At 31.7% G+C, this 27,719-nt stretch overlaps 1 protein-coding gene across 1 annotated transcript; it reads right to left on the minus strand.

The window, feature by feature from the left end:
- Positions 1 to 920: 920 nt before the first annotated feature.
- LOC111707098 (uncharacterized) lies at positions 921 to 27,719 on the minus strand. Its single transcript, XM_023480100.1, has 11 exons — positions 27,648 to 27,719; positions 25,970 to 26,033; positions 25,003 to 25,047; positions 23,666 to 23,811; positions 19,386 to 19,513; positions 17,000 to 17,027; positions 8,840 to 8,918; positions 6,649 to 6,873; positions 5,144 to 5,191; positions 4,725 to 4,817; positions 921 to 2,570 (listed from the first exon to the last, which is right to left on the minus strand). Exons 1-11 carry the CDS (start codon positions 27,675 to 27,677, stop codon positions 2,497 to 2,499), a joined length of 960 nt encoding a protein of 319 aa, XP_023335868.1. The 5' UTR covers positions 27,678 to 27,719; the 3' UTR covers positions 921 to 2,496.

A 27,719-nucleotide genomic window follows, 5' to 3' on the forward strand; every position in this document is an offset into this window, starting at 1 on the left:
CTTGTAATTATATCTGTAATTAAACCAGATACTTAACAAATTTTCTTTGGCGTTTGAGTCAAATGTTTTTGTGAGATTATTAAGCAATCAAAAATGTTATGAGCTTTTTCTGCTTATATTTGAATTATTAACCTGATTTAGATTTTTATCTTTTATTCTTTTTATTGACCGATAAACTGTTACTGGCTCTGAGAGTATATATACTATATAGTATTGTATCTCTAAAGAATACTTTGTCTTGAAAAAGGTTTTACCTGGTTAATGAGCCCTTAAATGTCATAAACCCCTAGCAAAACATCCCATCTATATTTAATTCAGTTCCAGTCTCCCACTATCCCTGCTAGCAACAACACATCTCTGTGACTCTCTCTCTCCTAGCCTGAAACCAGCTGACCCAGCTAGCTGTTGCTATGGCGGGGAGTTTAAAACACAAACAATGAGAATTACACATAAACTCTTGGAGTTGTAAAGGGAGTCAGCTGCGAAATATTGCACTGGCATTCAAAGTCTAATCTGTGTCTATCATATGAATCATTTATATAGAAAATAAATAATGTAGTTTTTCCATTTATGAAGGTTGTTAACTTGTGATACATTTTTAATATCTTAATCTCTGCTACAAAATAAATATTTAGATCTAAAAAAAATATATTTATTTCGTGGAACACCCTGTAAAATGATAAACTTGTCAGTTTACAGCACGCGTTGCCTCCATCTTAGCCCTTCATTTTAAAATATAACAAGGAAAACAAATTTTGCGGATTTTTCTATTTTTATTTTTAATCGAAATTATTATGACTTTAACCAGCCCAAATCCATCCTCGGGGTCATGCTCGTTAATTACTTGATAAGTATTTCAATCTTGCTTCTAATTTTTGCTTGTGCAAAAAGGATTTGGAGGTTAGATTGCAAAATTTTGCCCTGCTCAGTTCAGCCGCTTTGAAACAAACACACACACAAGATACGTATACATATATAGAACACATTGGTATAAGCTCTGATATTGTCTTGTTTCTACAAGTCTATATTTTCTACCAATTAACTTTAACAAATAGTATATATATATTGTTACTACTAAAATGTAGCAAGTTTAAACAGTTCATGAAACAACGGGATACAAATATCAAAATAAAGATTCAAAATCTAAACATGGTTTTCAAGTTCAGGATGTAACACCAACGAAGATTATGTGAGAGAATTTAAAAACTTTAAAAGATAGTTTTTATTCTCGACTCCATTAGGAAAACAATAAAACATGAATCTAATACAAATATATTTAATGCTGGGGGTTTGGTCACTGTAGATAGTTTTCAAGAAGATAAACTGTGGTTTTCAGTAAAAGAAATTGTGTATTTTCAATATAAACAGTCAAAAATTGTGTTCAACCACTGTGGAAGGAAATTGTTAAATTTACGTTCCAGCGATTAATGTTTGGCAGATGATGTTTTGCAGGTCAGATTGGTTTTAAAATAATGGTCAGCAAATTATCTGGCTTATCTGTTTATTAGAAGTAATGTGGTTTATGTGGTTTAATAATGCAGGTGAGCTAGGGCAGTGTTGAAAAGTTTTTAGAAGATACAGTAAGAACACGAAAACTTTAAAAAATAGGAAGACGACTTTTAGAATCAAGTTATTATTTTTAAAAGTCTAATGAGCATGAGACACAGCTATTATGCAGTGTAAAGATTTTACTAAATCGGTGACTTAATAAGTGTCTATTAAAACTATTCACCTTGTAACACTACCAAATACACGTAAGTAATGCGATAGTGTCTTCTTATTCCAATGTTTTCTGGTTATCACTGCAGATGTAAATATATTTACATTAACATGAATGTAAAATAAGTACTTTTGAGATGAAATAATTCCAAGTTTGTTCACCTCATTCATTACTGATTTATCGCATCAATTTATAATTTTCTAATCCCCAAATCTTTGCAACTTATAGAGTACACCTTTGATTGTTTGATCTTTGACTTTTTGATATTGCAGAACTCAAAGTTTGAAATAGAAAAAGTAAATAGCATCAGGTTGCAAAGATATCGTCAGATGGCGTCAGATTGAGTTTGTAGAGAGTAATCATTAGTCTCTTCAAATATTATTTTTCTTTCCTTTTCGATGTAAGATATTATAATACAATCCGTACAATTTAAAATACATTTACAAAGTACTGAACAGTGTATATGCCGCATTTAAAAGAGTTAAAAATAGTATTTATAAGTTTCTTTACTAGATGTAGTTTGTGTACAATTAACACCTTACTGAAATCCATAATCTCTGTGCTCAGCAGTCAACCCAGGTTTTTCAATAAAAACAGTTCTTTTGTGTAAAATGCAATAGTTCCGGTTCTTTCTTGAATAGAAACATTTTATATTATATACAGCCATATTACTTTATGTATATATCATTCAACAACAAATAACATAGTATTCTTCTAGAAGGAGGTTGCATCATAAATAAAATGTCTAACTTTCTGTTTGGCAATAGCTTTTCAGTTTAGAAACCAAAATCTCCAAAGTCTGCTCCAACATCTGTATCTCCGACATCGCAGTCTGGTTCATCATCAAACCCTGAACAGTTGATGTTACAAGCATGCTAGTTATAATCAAACCCTGAACAGTTCACGTTACAACATCATCAAACCCTGAGAGTTCATTTTATAAGCATGCTAGTCCGGGCTAGTTGTCTTCATCAAACCCTGAACAGTTCATGTTATAAGCATGCTAGTCATCATCAAACCCTGAACAGTTGATGTTACAAGCATGCTAGTTATAATCAAACCCTGAACAGTTCACGTTACAACATCATCAAACCCTGAACAGTTCATGTTACAAGCATGCTAGTCATCATCAAACCCTGAACAGTTCATGTTACAAGCATGCTAATCATCATCAAACCCTGAACAGTTCATGTTAAAAGCAGGCTAGTCATCATAAAACCTTGAATAGTTCATGTTACAAGCATTCTAGTCATCATCAAACCCTGAACAGTTCATGTTACAAGCATGCTATTCATCATAAAACCCTTAGCAGTTCATGTTACAAGCATGCTAGTCATCATCAAACCCTTAATAGTTCATGTTACAAGCATGCTAGTATGAGGAAGGAGGAACTGATATTCTAGTTATAGTTTCTAATATAAGGAAGGAGGAACTGATATTCTAGGCATAGTTTCTAATATAAGGAAGGAGAAACTGATATTCTAGGTATAGTTTCTCATATAAGGAAGGAGGAACTGATAAGTATAGTTTCTAATATGAGGAAGGAGGAACTGATATTCTAGGTATAGTTTCTAATATGAGGAAGGAGGAACGGATATTCTAGGTAAAGTTTCTAATATCAGGAAGGAGGAACGGATATTCTAGGTATAGTTTCTAATATGAGGAAGGAGGAACTGATATTCTAGATAAAGTTTGCATAGAATATAGTTCTGATCACTAAAGTTTATCTATTTCCTCGTCTGATCCTGTAATTTTTTATGCACACAATACACCCCCCNGGGCTCAGTTAACAAAGCCCCCCCCCCCCCCACAACCTTTAGCAGAACAATCATGTTCCCGTTTCCAAAGTTCTGTAGCAAATAAATTTTATTTTTTTCTTCTGCTGCTTTGTATAAATATATGAGTGCAATATGATTTAGACATATAAATATGACACGTCAGTTATGATGTATTAGGATCTAATATATGATGTATTAGGATCTAATATTTATGAGAAAATTTCCACGCACTGCATTAATATCTAATATTTATTGCATTAATGAAAAGGTTTAATGTTATTAAAGCAAAAAAATGGTTTTAGAGGATATATTTTGTTTTCATTACTATAATAATATACCCCCTATTGACAGTTGTATTACGTTTGTTTAGTGCATTTTTAAACTATTTTTTGCTCATTTAAATAATAAACTCATATGAAACAAGCAAACATTTTTGTCGAAACGTGTAAAACAAAAAATAGCCTTTTTTGCATTTGGCCTATACCCCCTTTCATTTTACGCGAACACTCCCTTTAAGGAGGGTTAACAGGTTAGGTATTCTCTACATAATTCACAGGGGAAGAAACAATCTTTTAGTTCATTGAATATGAAAAATCAACTATATACAAATGTGGCGAAAGATAATCGATGACCATAGTGTGTAATATCTAAATGATTTGTTTGAAATTAAATAGATTTTTTTACGGTCTAAGTCGTATGTTTCATCTTTCTGAATTTGTATGGATACTGCGTTCTTCGGTATTAGTCGTTTTTAACAGTTTTCTCCTTATAGACGCAATTGATAGAAGTAAGATTAGAAGCGATCAAGAGCGCTTTTTTATCGCATTAAGCCTATCCCCCCTTTCATTTTTCGCGAACACTCTCTTTAAAAGGACTATATATAATTGTATTACAAGGCACCCGTCAAGAACTCATATTCATGCTGTTTCATCTTTTAAAATTTTCAAAGCTGCGGTTTCTTCGTAGAAGTGATTTGCAAATCAATGCCACAGAAACAATGGAGGAAAATGTTATAATTTATTAAACCCTTTTAAACTAGGAAAACGAGAAAATGGATCAGCTTAAGGTTTCAAGGGTACGGTTGTGAATCGAGGAAGGCCCTCTGTCAATAAAGGTTCACTTAAAATCGCAAGAACAGTCCCTTGAATGTTAATACTTGTAATTTGATAAAGATGATATACCTGGCATTGAGTGAACTAGTGGAGAAGTACCCATATTAGATATACCTGGCATTGAGTGAACTAGTGGAGAAGTACCCATATTAGATTCCAGCAGAGCACAAGTTCCACAAAACTCATAGCTGTGTAACCAACCGTTCCCTTTACATTTAGTTCTTAAACACAACCATTTTGGAATTTTATTTCTCTTCACTTTGTGAATATTTTCATAGTTCTTAAACATTTTAAATTCTTGTGCCCCAGGATTAATTTTAATAAAAATATTATTCTTTTAAGATTTCTCCCTTTTAGGTGTTGTATATATTCATATATGTATATATATTTTGAAATATTTTTATTTTTTTTCTCAAAGTTTTAAATACTTGTAACAAAACTAAACTTCTCTTTCCGTTTCTATGGAACTAAATCTCCAAATTATTAAATCTTTAAATTTATTTTTATTTAATTTCTCTTTTCCTTTAGCTTACCAGTGCCCCATCCAGAAGCCAGCCCAGCAATGAACATTAACTCTTCACCTGTTTAAAATCAAAATGAGTTCAGGGTTAAAAATATCAAATAATTTTTGCCCCAATAAAAAGTATACAGCAAATTGAAAGAAACATTTACAGAAGAAATAGAGTTTGATGCCAGAACTCAGATTATATATAGTTAAGTTTTGAAGAGTTGTTTTTTCTATTTGTAAACTTAAATAATGTTTCTAATAATTTTTCTGGGATTAACTGAATTTTAACCTCTATTCTCAGAAACCCTGGGTTGCAGGGGAAATCATTTGATTGATTGATTTTATTTTAATCTAAGTTTGAAATATCAATAATTTACACCATCAAGTTTCAAAGATATAGGGTTTAGAAAATAGAGTTTGTTGCAAAAACTCAAAAGATATATAATTTAGTTTTGAAGAGTTTTTTTTTCTATTTGAAAACTTAAATAATGTTTCTGTTCTGGGATTAACTGAATTTAAACCTCTATTCTCAGAAAGCTTGGGTTGCAGGGGAAATCATTTGATTTTAATTTATAACTGTTAAAGGGACCTTCCATTGAAAAAGAGACATGTCCGATTCCCAGCAATACCCGTGGATGATATGGTCTAAAACGACCATATCATCCACCAAATCATCTTCATTGAAAAGTGTTTAATTCTGGCAATTTACTCAAATGTTTCTGAAGCAGTAACCCACAAGCTACTGTAAGTAGATCATGTATGTTTCATGAAATCTTTATCAGACATTTCTTTAAGGAGTACCTTTGTAAATCCGACATGACACTCTATAAATGCAGAGACCAACAAATTCTACAGTATACTAATTAGATGTATAGGAACAGGTTGAGAAAATAAAACTTAACTCTTGTAATGGAAAATAAGTAATCTTATTCAGTTATTGGTTTCTATAAAGTCTCAATGTTTAAAACCATTTTCTGTAGATTTCTTGGAATTCTAAATGAAAAGACGACATTTAAAGAATTTGTAGAAATCTGCCAACAAATTTATAAAGAATAATAAAATCAAAATAATGATGAAAATAAATAATTAATTCTAAAATTGAATTATTGACAAATTTCTAATAAGAAACATATGTTCCTAATCATCTTATTAGTTTACTGTTGAAATTCTCAAAATCATCCCTCCAAAATGGAAAATCAATCAGGATTTTAAATATTGAATTTGCGCTCTTGCTGAACAAATAAACACCGTTAAAACATCTTATAATATATGGGTCTCAAATAAATCCTAAAAAAATTCTCAATAACACTGCAATCTCAGTTCAACTACCATACATTGCCGCTTACTCCCTTTAAGTTTGATGCAAAAAGGGGATGGATTAGGTATCTTTTTATTGCCAAAACTTTAAAGTAGTTTGTTAATTAAAGAAACTAAAGTATCAGAGATAACAAGACCAAACTTAATGCATTGTGGTTCTTTTTCTAATAGTCCTAGTTATCTGATTCATCTGATTGTTTAAAAAAAAATTACCTCCTGAGGTTCTCAAGTCCATTGATGATGGCAAACTATTCTCATCCGTAGGAAAGAGACAGGGGCTGGATAAACTACAACGTCTTAGCTCTGGACCGTTCTGCTTGAACTCACTACTCTGCAAGGTCGTCTTTGAGCCCACGTGTAGCGGCAATTGTAGTTGGGTGGTGTTGCTACGTGATAGAAGAGCCTGGCTGTTACTTGTTATCAAGGGATTCATTGCTTCTAAACGAGAAAAAAAACCTTTTCAGTTTGCCTGACGACTTCTATTAGGTGAAAACGATCCAGTTTTCAAAGCTCAGTTAAACGTTTTAGAAAATGTCAACCCCAGAATAAAAAATAAAAATAAAATATTTTTTAAAGAACCAAATAGGTTGCTTTGGTAATTATTATAATAATGGTTGATTTTGTATTCAAACCTTTACCAATTTCCCCATCCAATTTAGCCGTTTATTCTGCCTTAATTTATCATCGAATAATATCCAGAAAGCCTCAAAGTCCGGTAGTTTATGTGTATTATTGGCTCAGGAAATTAAACTTTAAAATTTAGGAAATCAGAAAATTCAAGTTTGACATGACTGGCAGACACCTGACTAGAGATTAAACTAAACATTAATGTCTAAAACTAAGAACCCCAGAAAAGTTAACGCTAAACAATTCTGTAAACTTTAAATGTATAACAATTATTGCTTGAAGGGATTTAGTCAATTCTTAAAGGGAGTGACCGGCTATGTAAGGTAGTTGAACTGAGTATGCAGTGTAGGGGGAAAACTTCTTTCGGATTCATTTGAGACATATTAAACTTTTTAAAGATCTGTAAATCCTGAGTTTGAGGAGTTTGAGCGCAAATTCGACGTTCAAAACTCCTTCTTTGGGGGTGGATACGTTTTCAGAATTATTTTTTTTAAATTGTTAAATAACGATGACATAAAATGCAAAAAAAGTTCTACAATAAACTACAGACGTCATGTATAGGAACATGTTGAGAAAATAAAAATTAATCTTAACATCGAAAATAAGTAATCTTGTTAAATTATTAAAATCTATTTTCTCATTATTCTGGTTTATCGTTATTTACAAAGATTTTCGCAGATTTTCTAGAATTATTATTGAAAAGACGACATTTGAAGAATTTGAAGAAATCTGCAAATAAATTCAAAGAAAATAAGAAATTCAATATAATAAGGAAAACGAAATAATCGATTTTAGCATTGATTTATTTACAAATTTCTTTTGAGAAATATGTTCCTAACCATTTCATTAGTTTACTGTATAATTTTTACTTTATTTTTTGATATCGTTATTTAATAATTTAAAAAAAACTAATTCTGAAAACGAATCCACCACCAAAGTAGGTGTTTTGAACGTCTAATTTGCGCTCAAACTCAGAATTTACAGATCTTAAAAAGGTTTAACATGTCTCAAATGAATCCGAAAGAAGTTTTCCACAACACTGCATACTCAGTTCAACTACCTTAGATAGACGGTCACTCCCATTAAAAGGAGACAATTCCTTATTTTCATTCGTTTTTCTTTTTATGACTGGCTGAAAAAAAGGAAAAAAAGAACATAACTAAATGATGTTTAAAAATCCAGCTTTCTACAAGTCATTAGCAAATCAACGCTACATGCGAGTAAGAAAAATCAATTATCTAAACCTAATAGTTAAAACTACGGAAACACAGAAAGCAAGATCAGCCCGCGTAACAAAAAGTGTTCACTACAGTTTAAAGGGTTACCCATGGTCAAGTTTTTTTATTGAGACAACGGTGCAACACAAAATGTTTGGTACATAATTTTTAACCAATCTTAAGCAAAACAAAATAAGTGATAGACCTCAATAACAAACTGGAAATAGATTTCATTTTGTGTGCGTGAGCTTGTCTCTCCCCCCTTAATCAAATAAATTATTAAAGTTAAAAAGTTAAAGGGATTTGGAATTACAAAATAAAACCTTGTGAAATAGGTAAATATTTAAATAATTAAAAAATGGAAAATTCTTGAATAAAATTGAGGAATGAAAAGTTTTTTTACACTGCTTCTTAAATTTACATATATATCTTAGACTAAACCATGTTACTATACTATCAAGATATAGAAAGTGATTTACTTAGACTAAACCATCTTACTATTCTATCAAGATATAGAAAGTGTTACTATATATGCTATCAAGATATAGAAAGTGATTTACTTGGTGGGTTCTCCAGGTTTAAAAAGTTCTGTTGATTGATGTTCCAGTCTTCAAGAGGAGGTGGAGGGGGTGGGGGCAGCTGAAAACATAAAACATTTTAAAACTGGGAAAAGCAAAGGATATTACAATCTGAACTATATAAGAGTTGTAATTGTAACTTTATAGAAATAGAAATATTGGATAAATATGAGTAAACAGTGTAAGAATCTGTAGGTTAATCTTTTGCTGTTCAATGAATTACATTAAGGCCTTCTGGATATCTATTCAGGTTCTGGATATCTATTCAGGTTCTGGATATCTATTCAGGTTCTGGATATATATTCAGGTTCTGGATATCTATTCAGGTTCTGGATATCTATTCAGGTTCTGGATATCTATTCAGGTTCTGGATATCTTTTCAGGTTCTAGATATCTATTCAGGTTCTGGATATCTATTCAGGTTCTGGATATCTATTCAGGTTCGGCCAAAATAAATCTGCTCTTAACCAATAAGAGATTAAAGAAAGGCGCTACGACATTTGATCAAGCGACAAACGATCCAGCGACAGTTGTCCTATTCTAGCTTTTAAAATTTGAAATAAGTTATCTTTGTTTTCCCAAATAGATTATCAACTATGATTATATGTCGCATGGATCAAATGTCCTTATCCAGTAATGACTGGATCAAGTGTCGACTGGATGACTTGTCGCTGGATCAAATGTCGTGGCGCCTTAAATATATACGAGTCAGCTGTTTTTCAAGATTTAAGTGCTGAATCGTCTTTGCTAAATAATGACCATTGTAGACACAAACAAGTTTCCACCTTAGATTTTCTAAGAAGTAGTTTTGTTTGCCTGGCAACAGATTCTATTTTTTAGTTCATGAATTGATAATATCAAAAAGATTAAAAATAAAAGACCAAAAAAACAATTTCCCGGGATATGAAAATTAGGATGTTTTTTCCTTTTATAGAGAAAATATGAAAATGGGAGAACTGAGAAGGACGGACAGAAATCTAATAAAACAATTCTTTAGAATCATATTTGCAAACTCTATCATAACACAAAACTGAAACAAACTTCTTTTCTTTATTATTATAGGTTCCATAGTTTCAGCATAAAGGGTGGTGTTTCCGGCTATATGGTCCGACATTCCTGATTCTTATAGTTTCCGGCTATATGATCTGACATTCCTGATTCCTGTAGTTTCCGGCTATATGGTCCGACATTCCTGATTCTTATAGTTTCCGGCTATATGATCTGACATTCCTGATTCCTGTAGTTTCCGGCTACGACATTCCTGATTCTTATAGTTTCCGGCTATATGATCTGACATTCCTGATTCCTGTAGTTTCCGGCTATATGGTCCGACATTCCTGATTCTTATGGTTTCCGGCTATATGATCTGACATTCCTGATTCTTATAGTTTCCGGATATATGGTCCGACATTACTGATTCTTGTAGTTTCCTGCTATATGGTCCGACATTCCTGATTCCTGTAGTTTCCGGCTATATGATCTGACATTCCTGATTCTTATAGTTTCCGGCTATTTGGTCCGACATTCCTAATTCTCATAGTTTCCGGCTATATGGTCCGACATTCCTGATTCTTGTAGTTTCCGGCTATTTGGTCCGACATTCCTGATTCTCGTAGTTTCCGGCTATGTGGTCCGACATTCCTGATTCTTGTAGTTTCCGGCTATATGGTCCGACATTCCTGATTCCTGTAGTTTCCGGCTATATGGCCCGACATTCCTTATTCTTATAGTTTCCGGTTATATAGTCCGATATTCCTTATTCTTATAGTTTCCGGCTATATGACCTGTTATTTCTGATTCTTGTAGTTTCCGGCTATATGGTCCGACATTCCTGATTCTTGTAGTTTCCGGCTATATAGCCCAACATTCCTTATTCTTATAGTTTCCGGTTATATAGTCCGATATTCCTTATTCTTATAGTTTCCGGTTATATAGTCCGACATTCCTTATTCTTATAGTTTCCGGTTATATAGTCCGATATTCCTTATTCTTATAGTTTCCGGCTATATAGCCCGACATTCCTTATTCTTGGAGTTTCCGGCTATATGGTCCGACATTCCTGATTCTTGTAGTTTCCGACTATATGGTCCGACATTCCTGATTCTTGTAGTTTCCTGCTATATGGTCCGACATTCCTGATTCTTGTAGTTTCCGACTATATGGTCCGACATTCCTGATTCATGTAGTTTCCGGCTATATGGTCCGATATTCCTGATTCTTGTAGCTTCCGGCTATATGGTCCGACATTCCTGATTCCTGTAGTTTCCGGCTATATGGTCCGACATTCCTGATTTCTGTAGTTTCCGGCTATATGGTCCGACATTCCTGATTCCTGTAGTTTCCGGCTATATGGTCCGACAATCCTGATTCCTGTAGTTTCCGGCTATATGGTCCGACATTCCTTATTCCTGTAGTTTCCGGCTATATGATCTGTTATTCCTGATTCCTGTAGTTTCCGGCTATATGGTCCGACATTCCTGATTCTTGTAGTTTCCGGCTATATGGTCCGACATTTCTGATTCTTGAAGTTTTCGGCTATATGGTCCGATATTCCTGATTCCTGTAGTTTCCGGCTTTAAGGTCCGACATTACTGATTCCTGTAGTTTCCGGCTATATGGTTCTTGTAGTTTCCGGCTATATAATCCGACATTCCTGATTCCTGTAGTGTCCGGCTATATAGTCCGACGTCCTGGTTCTTATAGTTTCCGGCTATATGGTCCGACATTCCTGATTCCTACATCGTTTTAGCTCCGCCTTATTAACATCATGGGTTATTTGACTTTTAAAGAAACTTTAAGCTTAATTTCGAGTGAACTTTCTTTATTAAAGAGGCCGATTCACTCTTTAAACAACAATGCTGTAGACACCCTCATTTGTGTAGCTGAAGATTGAGTGCCGATTTCTTGGCACTTAATTTACCGCTACAAAAATAATAATATCTACGAAATCCTTGATCAAGCAAAGGTTTAAAGTTTATCGTTGTACATCGGACATGCCACTCTAAAAATGGAAGGTCACTTGAAATTACGCTTACAGCCCCTTTAACAGGCTGTCCAATACTCTGATATGATTAACCATTTTAAAATGGTTTACTCGAAAGGTTTACCAAAGAAATTATATAATTTTTTAAAACTATAATGTCGATAAATCGTGTTTAAAAATAGTTTTTGTTTATATTTTTGGTCAGAGAATTACGAATTCTTTTGTTTTAAACATCTCAGATTCTTTACTGGCACCTTCAACGCCAAAACCCCTGAAATGTGTAAAACGGATCTAAACATTATGCCCGTTCCTAGTTGGAGGGGGGGGGGGGAAGAAGAAGCAACAATTAAATATTCATTTTAAGATTCTTAGATTGAAAAATTTGGAAAAACTTCTCAAAATTTGCAAAGTTTTAATTAGTTTCTAATTGAAAATAAGTTATCTGATTAAATAAAACTTAATTCAGTTCACAATCACAATCCTTTCTTTAAAATTAACATCTAAATTGTAATTTTGGTTTCTCAAGTTCTACAAGTTAGGTTTCTCAGTCATGTTTCAGCAGAAGTTTCTCAAACCTCTATCCTTATAATTTCGAATTCATTTTATTATACATTTTAATTATTAACATCCAATAAAAAAACGTTTGCTTTTAATCCATTTTTTATTACGGGAAATAAAAAACTTTATACTTTTCCTCATTTTTTCAATAAATTTACTTCAAATCTAATATCTTTGCACTTTTTTTTTGTTTTTTAGATAAAAACTAAACAATTTTCCATGAAACATGCACGAATACTTTTTTTTAATAACTATGATATAAATGAGGTTTATAGAAACCTAGAAATGAAAAAGAGTCTTTTTTTCCGATAAACAATTATAGTAAAGAAAATTAGGGAAGAAGAAATACAAAATAGATTTTTATAATCCTTCTTGTTCATAAAGAACCTTCTTGTATATAAAGAACCTTCTTGTTCATAAAGAACCTTCTTGTTCATAAAGAACCTTCTTGTTCATAAAGAACCTTCTTGTTTATTAAGAACCTGCCTTGCGAAAGGAATTTGTTTTCAGGATATAAAAGTGACAACAAGTAATCCCAAGGTTGCAAGCTTTCACGCAAGACTCATTTGCAAATTTGCTAAATAAAGGGAAAGTGAGAAAAAAATCAAAGGACACTTTGAAGTCGATAAATCGTGAAAATTTGATTCAACTTTTGCATTACAGCAGTCCAGTCTGGATCTTTGTGAAGTGGAAAACATATAAACATAGAGAATAGAATATATAGAGAGGAATTTACTGGAAAAAAGTGTAAAACGGCCATTTTGTTGTACTGTTTCCATACTGCAGGTGTACTTCACATATTTATGCTATATAACCTGTTGGGCCCTGGAATATCATTTTATAGAAAATCTAAAATTATTGTTAAAAGAAACCCAAATTATGATTATGAAATAGGCTGGTTTCATAATTGACCAATGATCATTTCACATAGACTCTATGCCTTCCACTTTACAAATGATGATTTTCCGTTATAACTATAAATCAAATGATGATTTTTATTTACCTTATTCATTTTATAAAGTTTATTTAACAGTTTAAAGAATTCGAAATTGAAATGGATAGTCTAGGGAACATACTGTATTAATGTACTCTACTGCATATAATTTGTGAACATTTACATGATTTGTACACTTTGAACTCCCTTTCAGGCTGAAAGGGACTGAAAATATTCATACCGAGAGATTCTTTTAATTCCTCTCTATATATTCTATTCTCTATGCATATAAACCTAGTGTATTGTCTGCAGCCGCAATAGAAGTTGTTTTGCATAACATCAGTGCATTCTGGATCTATTTGAAGTGGAAAACATATAAAGCTAGTGTATTGCCTGCAGCCGCAATAGAAGATGTTTTCTTCCGAAAATTAGTTTTAGACGAAGAAAATTATATTAATCAATTTAACAGCTTCCATTTTATCTCATTCAGCAGGATAATTTTTCATTTATTCTCATCCTGGAGGATAATCTTTCATCCATTCTCATCCAGCAGGATAATTTTTCATTTCTTCTCATCCTGGAGGATAATCTTTCATTTATTCTCATCCTGGAGGATATTTTTCCGTTTATTCTCATCCTAGAGGATAATCTTTCATTCATTCTCATCCAGCAGGATATTTTTCATTTATTCTCATCCTGGAGGATAATCTTTCATTTATTCTCATCCAACAGGATAATTTTCCATTTATTCTCATCCTGAAGGATAATCTTACATTTATTCTCATCCTGGAGGATAATCTTACATTTTTTCTCATCCTGGAGGATAATCTTCCATTCATTCTCATTCAGCAGGATATTTTTCCATTTATTCTCATCCTGGAGGATAATCTTTCATTCATTCTCATCCAGCAGGATAATTTTCCATTTATTCTCATCCTGGAGGATAATCTTCTATTCATTCTCATCCAGAAGGATAATCTTCCATTCATTTTCATTCAGCTCAGGATAATTTTCCATTTATTCTCATCCTGGAGGATAATCTTCTATTCATTCTCATCCAGAAGGATAATCTTCCATTCATTTTCATTCAGCTGGAAAATCTTATTCTCAGCCATAAGGATAATCTTCCATTCATTCTCATCCTGGAAGATAATCTTCCATTAATTTTTTATCCAGAAGAATAATCTTACATTTATTTGCTTTCAGCAGGATAATCTTCCATGCATTCTCATCCAGAAGGATAATCTCCATTCATTCTCATCCTTGAGGATAATCTTCCATTCATTCTCATCCATAAGGATAATCTTCTATTTATTCTTATCCAGCAGGATAATCTTCCATTCATTTGCATTCAGCAGGAATCAGGATAATCTTCCATTTATTCTCATCCTGGAGGATAATATTCCATTCATTCTTATCCTGGAGGATAATCTTCCATTCATTCTCATCCAAAAGGATAATCATCTATTTATTCTCATTCATCAGAATATTCTTCCGTTCATTCTTATCCAGCAGGATAATCTTCCATTCAACCTCATCCAGCAGGATAATATTCTATTCATTCTCATCCATTCAAGAAAAGGATAGAAAGGGGATAAAAAAGTGGAGAAATAAAGGGTAGAAAGAATGAGACGTGGGGGGGGGGTGGCTAGGTGTTAAAAAAAAGACAGAAAAGAATGAACTGAATGAAAGAGTTCTATACTGTATTGAAGGTTTAGGAATTGTGAAAAGTACAGTGCTGACCAGTGCCAACAGAGCATTATGTCCAGTCAAAAGAACTAGAAGAATGGAACTAAAGAATAGACGTTATAAAGCCGATAAGAATTTTTCTATTAATTATGTTTTTCCTGGGGTTGGCGTTAACGATGCCAGTCAGTTTAGTTTGTTTTCAATATTCATTTTGCAATCTTGTTCTTTCTTAATGGTTTTGATTGTTTATATTGTAAGCTTGTTCTATTATTAATGGTTTTTATTCTTTATGTTGTAATCTTATTCTATTTTGATGTTTTTTATTGTTTATATTGTAATCTTGTTCTATTATTAATGGTTTCATTGTTTATGTTGTAATCTAATTCTATTTTAATGGTTTCATTGTTTATATTGTATTCTTGTTCTATTATTAATGGTTTCATTGTTTATGTTGTAATCTTATTCTATTTTAATGGTTTTTATTGTTTATGTTGTAATCTTGTTCTATCTTAATGGTTTTCATTGTTTATATTGTAAGCTTGCTCTATTGTTAATGGTTTTTATTCTTTATATTGTAATCTTATACTATTTTAATGATTTTTATTGTTAATATTGTAATTCTATTATTAATGGTTTTTCATTGTTTATGTTGTAATCTTTTTCTATTTTAATGGTTTTTATTGTTTATATTGTAATCCTGTTCTATTATTAATGGTTTTCATTGTTAATGTTTCAATCTTATTTTATTTTAATGGTTTTTCTTGTTAAAGTTGTAATCTTGTTCTATTTTAATGGTTTTTATTGTACCTATTATGCCGACCTATGATTCCCCCCAACAGAGGAACATTAAGTTACTTTACGTCCCTTGTGACAATCAAGCAAAATAACTACCCGCTCTGCGAAGTTTTCGTAAGAAAATTTGAGCAAAATTTACTGAACCTTAACTTAACTAATTATTTTTTTATTGATAAATTATTTTATTTGTTTTTACTATAATCTTGTTTTCAGGAATTGTTTTTATTTGTTTATGTTTAAATCTTTTCCATCTGGATTTTTTTAAGTTAATATTATATGATCTTTTTAATGGCAATTTTTTTATTTATTTCATGATGATTTATTGAAGTTTATCTTTTTACTTCTGGTGGTTTTAGTCTTAAAATTTTTGTTTTGTTTTATTCATATTATGAATGAAAATGATCCCGTTTGTCAATTGTAAATGTTTATTTTAAAAATTCTAAAAATTATTGTAATTAATTGTTATAAAAGAAAACATCTTTTCTAACGTGTTCATCTTTCCCTGCTTTAAGAAAAGATTCATCAAAGTTTCTACAAAAATATTAAAATCCAGAGAAAAATCACGATTTCAGTTTTTCTCATTTCAAGTTTTGCAAAGCTTTTGATTTAAAAGAAATTTTAAATTTGTTTTTTTTTCTTCAATGCTGGAAATATTAAAGTTATTTTTTACTTTGATGACATTTTATATTAACGGAAAGAGTGCTTTAACAATCTTAGAAATAATTTAAAATTTCATTGAACCGAAAAATTGAAAACTACTTCAGATTTGACAGATCCTACATTATATATAAAACTTGAAACCATTAGTTCAGAGATTTAAACCAAGTTAAAGCACATATATGATTAAAAGCTTATGTATTTTTAATCATAACTCCTGTTTTTCAGATAAAATTGCTTTTCTCATACTTAAAGTAAAGCGGTCACAAAGTCGTACCAGAAGCATAAGTTTAGCCTGCTCCTTATGTCTAGTTCAGTGTGAAACATGTGAGAGGGAATAAAAAAGAAATTATGGATTCAAAATCTTGTTTGGTTCAGTGATATTAAAAAAAACTTGAAAATCTTAAATGGTATTTCTCAAATAATCTAAAATCTTTTATAAAAGAAAAATAAGTGTTTGAACCACAAGTTCCTTTGCCCCCCCCCCCCACCCCCCGATAAACAACAGAAAGTTACCAAAACTTACCGTAGAGTTTATTGCCTTCATCCAGTCTCTACAAAAAAGAAAATGATTATATTAAATAAAGTAAACTAGATTAGGTAAATATAGTATATTGTAGGATAAATATACACACACTATACAGCTCTCTCCCCTGTGAATTGAAACTAATCCTGTTCAAGGAAAAATGTAGTATGTATGGTCGGGTGTCGGACTATGTACGGATTATGTACGTACTATGTATGGTCAGATGCATGATCAGCTGAAAAGAAGATACAACAGTCGGAAGAAAAAGTTCATAGCTCTTTTAAAAATTTTGTTAACCAAAAATAATTTTTGATTTAAAAATAAATTGTAAAAAATTTATGGTCGCGGGTACGGAACTATAAGTATGTATGATCGGGTGTTGAACTATATGCATGGACGGGTGTAGCTCTATGTAGTATGTAAGGTCGAGTGTTAGACTATGTATGGACGGGTGTTGAACTATATGTATGGTCGGGTGTTGGGGTATGTAGTATGTAAGGTCGAGTGTTGGACTATGTATGGACGGGTTTTGAACTATTTAGTATGTATGGTCGGGAGCTGAACTATGTTAGTATGTATGCTCGGGTGCTTGACTATGTATGGTCGGGTGTTGGTCTATGAAGTATGTATGCCCGGATGCTGGACTATGTATTGTCAGGTATTGGACTATGTAGTATGTATGGCCGGGTGCTGGACTATGTATGGTCGGGTGTTGAACTATGTAGTATGTATGGCCGGGTGCTGGACTATGTATGGCCGGATGCTGGACTATGTATGGTCGGGTGTTGAAATATGTAGTATGTCTGACTATGTAGTATGTATGGCCGGGTGCTGGACTATGTATGGTCGGGTGTTGAACTATGTAGTATGTATGGCCGGGTGCTGGACTATGTATGGCCGGATGCTGGACTATGTATGGTCGGGTGTTGAAATATGTAGTATGTCTGGCCGGGTGCCGGACTATGTATGGCCGGGTGCTGGACTATGTATGATTGATAAGTTTGGAAAATTGGAAAGCTTGATATTCAATTTGTGAAGATAAATATTCCCGCGGCCATTCAAATTTCTCTCTTTCTCCTCATCTATCTTCAAGCCTTCAAGCCTTCAAGCCTTCAAGCCCTCCCAAACAAATATATCATTTTACCCATTCAGGTATAATCTTCATACCTTCAAATAAATCCACAAAGTTCAAAATAAAAAAATGAATCGGTTTTCAAACCAAGTGGATGTAAAAGTCACGTCGCATTTAAATTAAAAAATTGAGAGTTTCTAGAATTCATAAAAATTTCTACTTTTTAAACAAAGTATATATATGCTTTCTTTCAGTATTATTTTATTTTGTATACTAGTATTTTTAAATATTTTTTTTCAATTATAAATAATTAAATAGAAAATTATTTATAATAATTAATCTTTTTTGTTAACACATGCTGTCTTGACAGTTGATTTATTTACTTTAGTTTGATAAAAATTCGTTTTATTGCCGCACTTCCGCAGTCTGTTATTTATCATTATTAACTGTGGTTTTAATGGAGTAGAATAAATAAAACTACTTTAATAAGGTTTAGAGTAGGAGGAGGAGGGAAATAAAATAAATATCAGCTGAGCTGCTGACCACCAGAAAACTGATAAAGTATTGATAAAATTATAAAGATGGAAATGCGTCTTCTTTTGTTATTGCTTTAAACCTGGTAGACATTTTATCAAGTTTTTAAAAAAACTTCTATGAATGTTGAAAAGGAACTGATCCTGAATTTGAACCCCGTTTTTTTACGACATTTTTTAGATCCATGCTGTAGAAACAACATTCAAAGAAAGTCCTGATTGACTCATTAAAAAAAACCTTCGGTTGTCCTAAAATCCCTTTCTAAATTCATGAACAATTCCTTTAAAAAGTTTGAAACGTAATTTGAAGTGACCCCCATTTGTATGAGAGACACTTAATACTTTGACAGATCAAGAATGATGTATTTTCTTTATTTTTAGCTTTATTGTTGATAACTTCTGTATTTAAACTGTGGACATATCATTATTCATTTTCCAGAGGCCGAATTTAAAGAATTAGAGCTGCGATTTGAATTTGAGATGCGGCTCAAACATGGTTTGTTCCACTTGAAATTGTATTCAGTGTTTCGAGATTTGAGCCGGCCATCAATTGGAACCGGTTTTTGGTGGTTTAGCGACACGGTTTAAATTCTTTAAATTCGGCCTCAGGAGTCAATGAAAATAAATATTGCAAATATTTGTTAGCTAGACAAACGTGTAAAGGCAAGCGATTCGAGCATGGCACGTTATATATAAAGGGTCACTTGAAAAGAAATCTACAGTCCCTTTAAAAGATCGATTAAAATCTACAGTCCCTTTAAAAGATCGATTAAAATCTTACATGAGGTCCATCTGTGATTTAGTGAGGAACCATTGGGCTTTCTTCTTGACAGAGGAGCTGATGGCGATAGCGAGGTTGTTGCAGCAGCCAGGCTGAAGACTGGGAGGATTCGGCACCCGGCATACAAACTATATACAGTAGTCGTAGTCGCATATATCAATACAATGAAGGCTACTTTCTATTTCAATTTTGATTTATATCAAGCTTTACAACAGCATGGATAGTGATACGTGCATACACATGGAAATAAAGCGAATTTGTCGATTCAAAAATATTCTCTCTGATTAACTTGTAATTTGAAAAAATGCTTGTAACCTATCAAAATTGGAATAAAAATGTCGTCTTCATAGTATTGATATAATCGCCTACCAGTTGCATACAGTGGGACACAGAAAACTGGGGAATAGGAAGACGATGGTTTAGCAATATTACATGTATTTGATGTTGTTATGAAGGAACTTGTTTTCCCATACGCTTTATGTTAAATGAGTTTGTTTACACTGCACAATTGTTGTTTTTCATGTTCATTAAACTATTTAAAATCATATCTCATACAGTCATCGTCGTACATATCGCTACAATGAAGACGATTATTGATTTAAATTTTGATTCCTATTAAGATCCAGATAGATAAGGAATAAAAGAAAAGCTGTAAATTAAATACAAAATATGTCTTCATTGTATTGATATAAACGCCGACCACTGTATCATCCTTATCCTGAATAGTTAATCCCCAAAACATATTTTATAACCCCTCTTTTATCACTCAAACTAGAAAGATATGACTTCCAGTCCCAGAACAAGATAGGTGGATACGGCACAAATTAATATTTAAATGTCGTATTTTCATGAATAATTAAAATATATACAATCATAGGGCGGAAATAATCCCAGTACAGTACAAGAATAAGATCGGGCCGGTACGAACTTAGTAAAGCAGTCCTAATCTCTGACTTTCCTAGCTTGAAATGATTGTCCCGCCGGGGCTAAGCAATTCATATTAACAAAACTAACATATAAAATATATGTTAGCTTTAGCTGACCAAACAGCTGGAGCAAATTGGCTGAAATTTGTTTCAGGGAACCCGTGGGTTCATAGGCTACTTCAACTATTTTTTTATTTTTACAGTCTATGGAATGGCTGGGAATGGGATGTCCGGACATGAAATGCGTGACTTTTTTAGATTAAAACATACAAGCCTATTTTGTAGCATCAGTGTAAATGGAAACTTTAAGCCACCGTAAGTAATACACATAAAAAGCTTATCTTAATACACCTAAATCTTATCTTAATACACCTAAATAGCTTATCTTAATACACATAAAAAGCTTATCTCAATACACCTAAAAAGCTTATCTTAATATACCTAAATAGCTTATCTTAATACACCTAAATAGCTTATCTTAATACACCTAAAAATCTTTTCATAATAAAAAAATGAAATAAATAGAGATGTTACAGCAGCAAGTGTATAACTGCATAATAGATAGAACTTGATTGACGTAAACCAATCGTTCTCAGCTATAAATGAACCGTAGCGGTAACAAAAATACCTTAAAAAGTCCACAAAGCCCTTATTAAAGTCTTATATACTTGTGGGTAACCCTGTACTACTCTGGTACTTTAACATGTGAGAATAGAAGTGATTTTTACTGGCTACTGACAGCAGGCCACTTTGTTGGAGGGATCCCCTCTCCCTCTGGGGTTATGTAAAACTTGTAATTTCTTCAAAACGTTGTTTATCAAATCTTAACGTTTTAAAAAAACTAAATTAGAAATGTCAAGTATATTAAATTTGTAAATAATTCTCATAAAATTATAGTTCAATGCAATTGTATGAATTATAGTTCAATGCAATTGTATGAATTATAGTTCAATGCAATTGTATGAATTATAGTTCAATGCACGAAACTTTATGTCTCATAAGCCTGAAATTAGAATTGAAGTTTGTATTTTAGCATTATTGTCCTAGAATTGTTTAAATTATTTCTCAAAATGGTATTGATATAATGATATTTATTCAGAAATTTATCAAAAATTATTGTTCTGAAATTGTATCGAATGTTCTCCTGAAATTGTATGGATTATTATTCTGAAATTGTATTGAATACTATGTTAAAATTGTATGGATTATTATCCTGTAATTGTTTTCAATATTCTCCTGAAATCGTTTGGATAATTATCCTGAAATTGTAATATATGTTCTCCTGAAATTGTATGAATTATTATCCTGAAATAGTAACGAATGTTCTCCTGAAATTGTATGAATTATTATCCTGAATTTATATTGAAGGTTCTTCTGAAATTGTATGGATTATTATCCTGTAATTGTATTGAATGTTCTCCTGAAACTGTATGGGTAATTATCCTGAAATTGTATCGAATGTTCTCCTGAAATTGTATGGATTATTATCCTGAAATTGTATTAATATTATCCTATAATAGTATGGATTATTTTCCTGAAATTGTATTGAAGTCTATCCTGAAATTGTATGAATTATTATCCTGAAATAGTATCGAATGTTCCCTGAAATTGTATGTATTATTATCCTAAATTTATATTGAAGGTTCTTCTGAAATTGTATGGATTATTATCCTGAAATGTTTTCAATGTTCTCCTGAAATTGTATGGATTATTATCCTGAAATTGTTTTCAATGTTCTCCTGAAACTGGATTATTATCCTGAAATTGTTATAAATGTTCTCCTGAAACTGTATGGATTATTATCCTGAAATTGTAATAAATGTTCTCCTGAAATTGTATGGATTATTATCCTGAAATTGTATGGATTATTGTCCTAGAATTGGGAAATGTTCTGAACCTAATTCAATTTAATAAAAGTTAGTGTAGTTTTCTCCGTTCTTAGCTGGATTTCTCTTTTTCCAGGGAAAATAGAAATACCTTTGCAAGAAGGATTTAAACCGTTTTCTACAATATCCCGGACGGAATTGAAAAAAGAAACATTTTAAGAAATACAATTGCATAAAAAAAACCTACAAATAAAGAGAAAACATATTTTATATGTATAGATGTAAATTTATGGATGGGAGAGAATCTACAGCTAAACCATGGACTACTTTTTACCACCAAGGAATTGAATCATAAGTGAAAAATGTACAGAACTTTAAGTAAAAGCAAAGCTTAAATTGTTTTTACATTTTCTATGAATATGGAAGGAACAGCATGGTCTGAGTTTACATCCTGGACATACATCGATTCTAGGTAATAATGCAAGGAATGTTATTTCAGAGGTGTACGCATTTTTTTTACTGGAGTGTGCTGCCTTCGGGCGGAAAAGTAAACACAAGAAGGATTTCACAGCCTGACATAAAATCCAGTTTCACAAAAATAATCTATGAAATATTCTGGTCCTAGGAAACTATTATGTGAATTATCAAAATTATCAAAATGTAATGCTTTAAACCTCCTCGGATACTAAACGAACACAGGTCCATTTATTCTTGTTTACAAAGTTTGCCCAGAGAGAACTGGTTTCAATATGTACGTAGAGTATACACAACCGCAATTAACTTTCCTTGCATTAGTACCTTGTTACCACCCAGGAATTGAATCATAAGTGAAAAATGTACAGAACTTTAAAGTAAAAGCAAAGCTTAAATCATTTTTACATTTTCTATGAATATGGAAGGAACAGCATGATATTTCTCATGTTCTTAGTTTACATCCGGGACATACATCGATTCGTCGAATCTTTTACCTGATCTTAAAAAGTCACGCATTCCAATTGTCGAACAGTTTTTATCTTACCGCCCTGCCAATTCCCGTACTGTACTTGTATGTGCCCTTCTCCAGTATGGATGATTGGAGATGTGTTCCTTTTTCGTGAAACAAAAACGAATAGCTAAAACTTTTTAACGAAAGTTTGCTTTTTATTGATCAAACTAAAGGAAAGATTTTTCCAACAAAGAATTTTTAAACAAATTGAAAAAATATTTTTTTAATGAAGGAATTAGTTTTTAAAATGAACTTTGGAAAACACGGTAGTTTTTTTTACTGAACGAACAAGTTTATTGAACTATAATTTTACTGAACGAACAAGTTTTTTTAACTATACAATTTTACTGAACAAGTAATCTGACTGAACAAACAATTGAACTGAAGAATAGTACAGTAAGAAAACGAACGAAATAGGTGGAAAATAAACGATAATTCTGAAAACGAACTAATTCAAATTTTATCTGAACGACTGAAGAAAACGAACGAAATGGTTCGTTAAAGAACGATGAAAGATCAAATTTTAAAAAAGCCGAATTATACCTGGCCGGCTGCGATGAGATCAGGAGAGTCTAGGAGTCTGAGAGATCCCTCGGCTAACTTGGCGTCCCTATCTCTGAACCAAACCAAACTACTATCCTCGTACAGTACAACGTACATCTCACGCCAGCTCCGTCCCAGCATTCTTTCTAAATATCAAGATTAATATTTGTGTTAAATTTAATTCAAACAAGAGCGTACTCAGGGAAGTAGGATGCAGTATCCCATAGCTTTATAGAAACCCCAATTTCGTCTTTTTTGGAACTAACTAAAACAAAAAAGTTGTCCCTTTAAGCAAACCTGATATGCTGTTAAACTAAGAATACATATAGATCAAAGTTTCAAATATCTTAGTTTTACACATCAGAGTCAGAATTTAATGAATTTGAGCCGCGTCTCAAATCCGCCAAAAACTGGTTTCAATTGAGCGCCGGCTTAAATCTTGAAACATGGAATACAAGTGGAACCAACCATATTTGAGCCGCGTCTCAAATTTAAGCCGGGGCTCAAATTCTTTAAATTCGGCCTCAGGTTGTAAAGATATAGAGATTAGGCAATTTTAGTTTAAGGCAAACATTCAATTCCTTTGTATTTGCCTCACTTTAGTTTTGGTTTTAAAAATATCATCTAAGATCTAAAAACAAAATGTCGTTTCTGGTAAAGAGCGTCCCATACTATTTTGAATTACCGAATACTCAAAGAGTTTTTTCAGCAAAAACTTTTACAACCCTTTTAAATTATTTAATCGTAAAAATCTACCATAAAGCTATGTACATTGCACACTCTAATATAATATGAGAAACCCTCTATATTTAAATATATTTGTAAGAATGAAACAATTATATATTCTTTACAGGTAAAAACTATCTAAAGATGTTTATAAAGTTTAAATACTAGTTTTTAAAAAAATGAGAAATGTTTTAAAAAAAACTTATAACTGATTGATGAAGATTTATCAGATTTTAATATATTAATTATATTAGAACATCTGCGGACGAAAAAACTAAATAATATCTTAAAAGCTTCTAAAAAATATAAATATTTACAAAGTGTCATCAAGTTATTGTACAGTAAATAATTAAATGATATAATTTGTTTCCCTTTTCATCTTTTATAAATAAAAACAATTTTTCAACACTAGAACATTTTTTTCCCTTCAAAGAAAGCGTTAGTGTGGATGGGAGCATGGAGTACATAAAACATCCTGAATAGTTTATTCTAATTGAAACCATTCCTCTAGGGAATCTGATTGCAACTTCAAATAAAAGCAGTTTTAAATTTTAAATATATTTTATAAAAACATTTCCATTTTGACAAAAAATTATGAAAATAAAACTTACTTTTAAAATGTAGGAGGTAGCCAGATTTTACTTGTCTTGGCATGGCTGAAAAAAAATATTTGTTTTAGCGAGCGAATTTAATAATGAAAATGTTTTAATAGTACATGCATTTGTTCAGATGATTTAATATTTCATCTTATAGATTTTCCGTTTAACTGGTTAGAAACATGACACACTGAACAAATAAATATGTTCAGGTTAAAATTGGAAAAAATATTTTGGAAAATTAAGATTTTCATGTTGATCTACAGATATAACACTTAAAGGGACTGTAAGCGTAAATTCAATTGACCCTCCATGCAAAGATGACAATGCCTGATTCGATATATTTTGATTCCTTTAAACCTTTATCTGATCATTATTAAACTTACAGACTGAAAAAAAACTTTAAACCAGCGGTTGAAAGTAAAACATTTATTTAAAATCTTAAACTCAGCAGTATTTTAAGAAAAACTTTATTCCATTGATTGAAAGCAAAAAGTTATTGAAAATCTTAAACCCACAGGTTGAAAGCAAAAAACTGTATTATCTCAGCGGTTGAACCAATAAAAATTTTTTTAAAAGGGAATGAAAATGCTAAGGAAAACAGTACGATTTTAGCGGTTGATCAAATTGTAAATTTGAGAAAAAAAGTTGATTTCTTATATTATAGACTGCGTAAAGTCAAGGCTAGATATCAACCGCTAATTCAACCGCTCCAGCTGAGTTTTTTCTTCAAAGTGTCATAATTATATAGAAATTCTCATATTTATTGACCGATTCTCATGCTTGAGGGTAGATTTTTGTGTATTGACGAATTTTTCTAAATAGGTATATTATTTGTTGTTTGTTGGTAAAAACTTATGTTTTCTTGTATTGATATACATGGCTTTATTGCTTATTAATAAATTCTCTTGTTCACTTCTAAATTCTCTTGTTTATTTTCTTCTTTTTATCAAATTCTCCTGTTTAATGATAAACACTGTACCTTGCAAAGATCTAGTACGCTCAAGAGTAAGCTTCCTTAAAGTAGTTGTAGGAGCATCATAAACCTAAACAACACAGTGGGCTACAGAATAGCTGTAGGAACATCATAAACCTAAACAACACAGTGTGCTACAGAGTAGTTGTAGGAGCATCATAAACCTAAACAACACAGTGTGCTACAGAATAGCTGTAGGAGCATCATAAACCTAAACAACATAGTGTGCTACAGAGTAGTTGTAGGAGCATCATAAACACAGTGTGCTACAGAAACATAATAAGTGTCCCAAAATTAAATTTAAAAGGAAGATTATAACTGGTTTAACTAGTTCAGCAAACAGTACAGTGAAGATATCTTAACGCACACGTTCCTTAATTCCTTAATTCCTGTTCAAAAATAAAAGGGGTAAAATTGTTCTCATCCGAATTTAAAACACTAGAAATTCAAGGCGCTTCGCGCCCATCTTCTATTTAAATAAGGAACATGTTCGAATTGTTTACATTTCAAAACAAAGATGAAAAAAGTTTAGCGGATTTTTAAAAAAAAATTCGCGGATTTTCAAATATTTAAATTTTTTTACAAAATTAAAAACCTCTTAAACACAAATTTTTAAAATTTCAATCATTCATAAACCTTCCCTGGGGTCCCTAGATGTCCCACAAAAAATTTGGGCCCGATCGGTTCAGCCGTTTTGACGTTTATTGGATACAAACAGACAGACAAACACCAAAACAGACAAACAGACAAGCCAAATTTATATATAGATAAAAGATTGAGTTAACTACAATTGTTAAAAATATAATAAAGATATTTGAGAGAGTTTACGGGAGTGTTCGTAAAAAAGCAAAAGGAGAATAGAATAAACTATTTATCTGTTATTTCTCTACGAGTTTCTGTTAAGAGAATTCTATATAAGCTATCCTCCACGGAAACAAAAAAGACTCTATGTCTGTCCTAGATCTTTACAGAGACACATGTATTAAAATTAAAACGCGAATTGCCCCCTTTCCTGTAAACAATTTTAACATTCGCAAACATTTCATTTAAAAACTATATTATTTAAACTTAAATTGAAATTTAAACAATATTGAAATATTGGAATAATTTCAATTTAAAGCAAACAATTGAATTGGAAATAACGAAAATTCATTAAATTAACAATTTTAAATTTATAAAATTTATCAAATATTAACTCAAATTATTGGAAAGGGCAACCTACGAGAAGACAAGACTGAAAAGACGATAATAACTTATTTATTTTGTTCTTGAATTAAGTCTGAGTTTTAAATGTAAACTTTATTTTATTTCCTTGTGTCCAAGAAATTGAGTCTTTGGAACAAACTCTGATTTTCTAATCACAATATGTTTGAAACCAAATGTCGTAGACCTTAGATATTTCAAACTCTGAATTCTGTTCGTTCAAATAATCTAAGTTTGAGGTATCAAAGGTTTAAGCCATCAAGTTGCACAGATATAGGGATTAGAAAATTGAAGGTTGTGGGAAATACTCCATTCCTTAATCAATTATTATTTAAAGGACAATATAAGCAGAAGATTGAATGTGATTAAAGGAATGTAGGAGTAATTGCAATTAACCCTCCATTTCAGAGTGGAATTTCAGAATCACAACGATGGATAGTAAAATCTAATAAATAACAGCTTAAATTAGTTTTTATTTCACCTTGTCTACAAAATGGTAGAAGTAGGGCATCTCACAAACAGTATTATCTTCTCATCTTCTCAATACTTTTCT

This window comes from Eurytemora carolleeae, unplaced genomic scaffold (assembly GCF_000591075.1).
Source record: "Eurytemora carolleeae unplaced genomic scaffold, Eaff_2.0 scaffold52, whole genome shotgun sequence".
NCBI lineage: Eukaryota > Metazoa > Arthropoda > Copepoda > Calanoida > Temoridae > Eurytemora > Eurytemora carolleeae.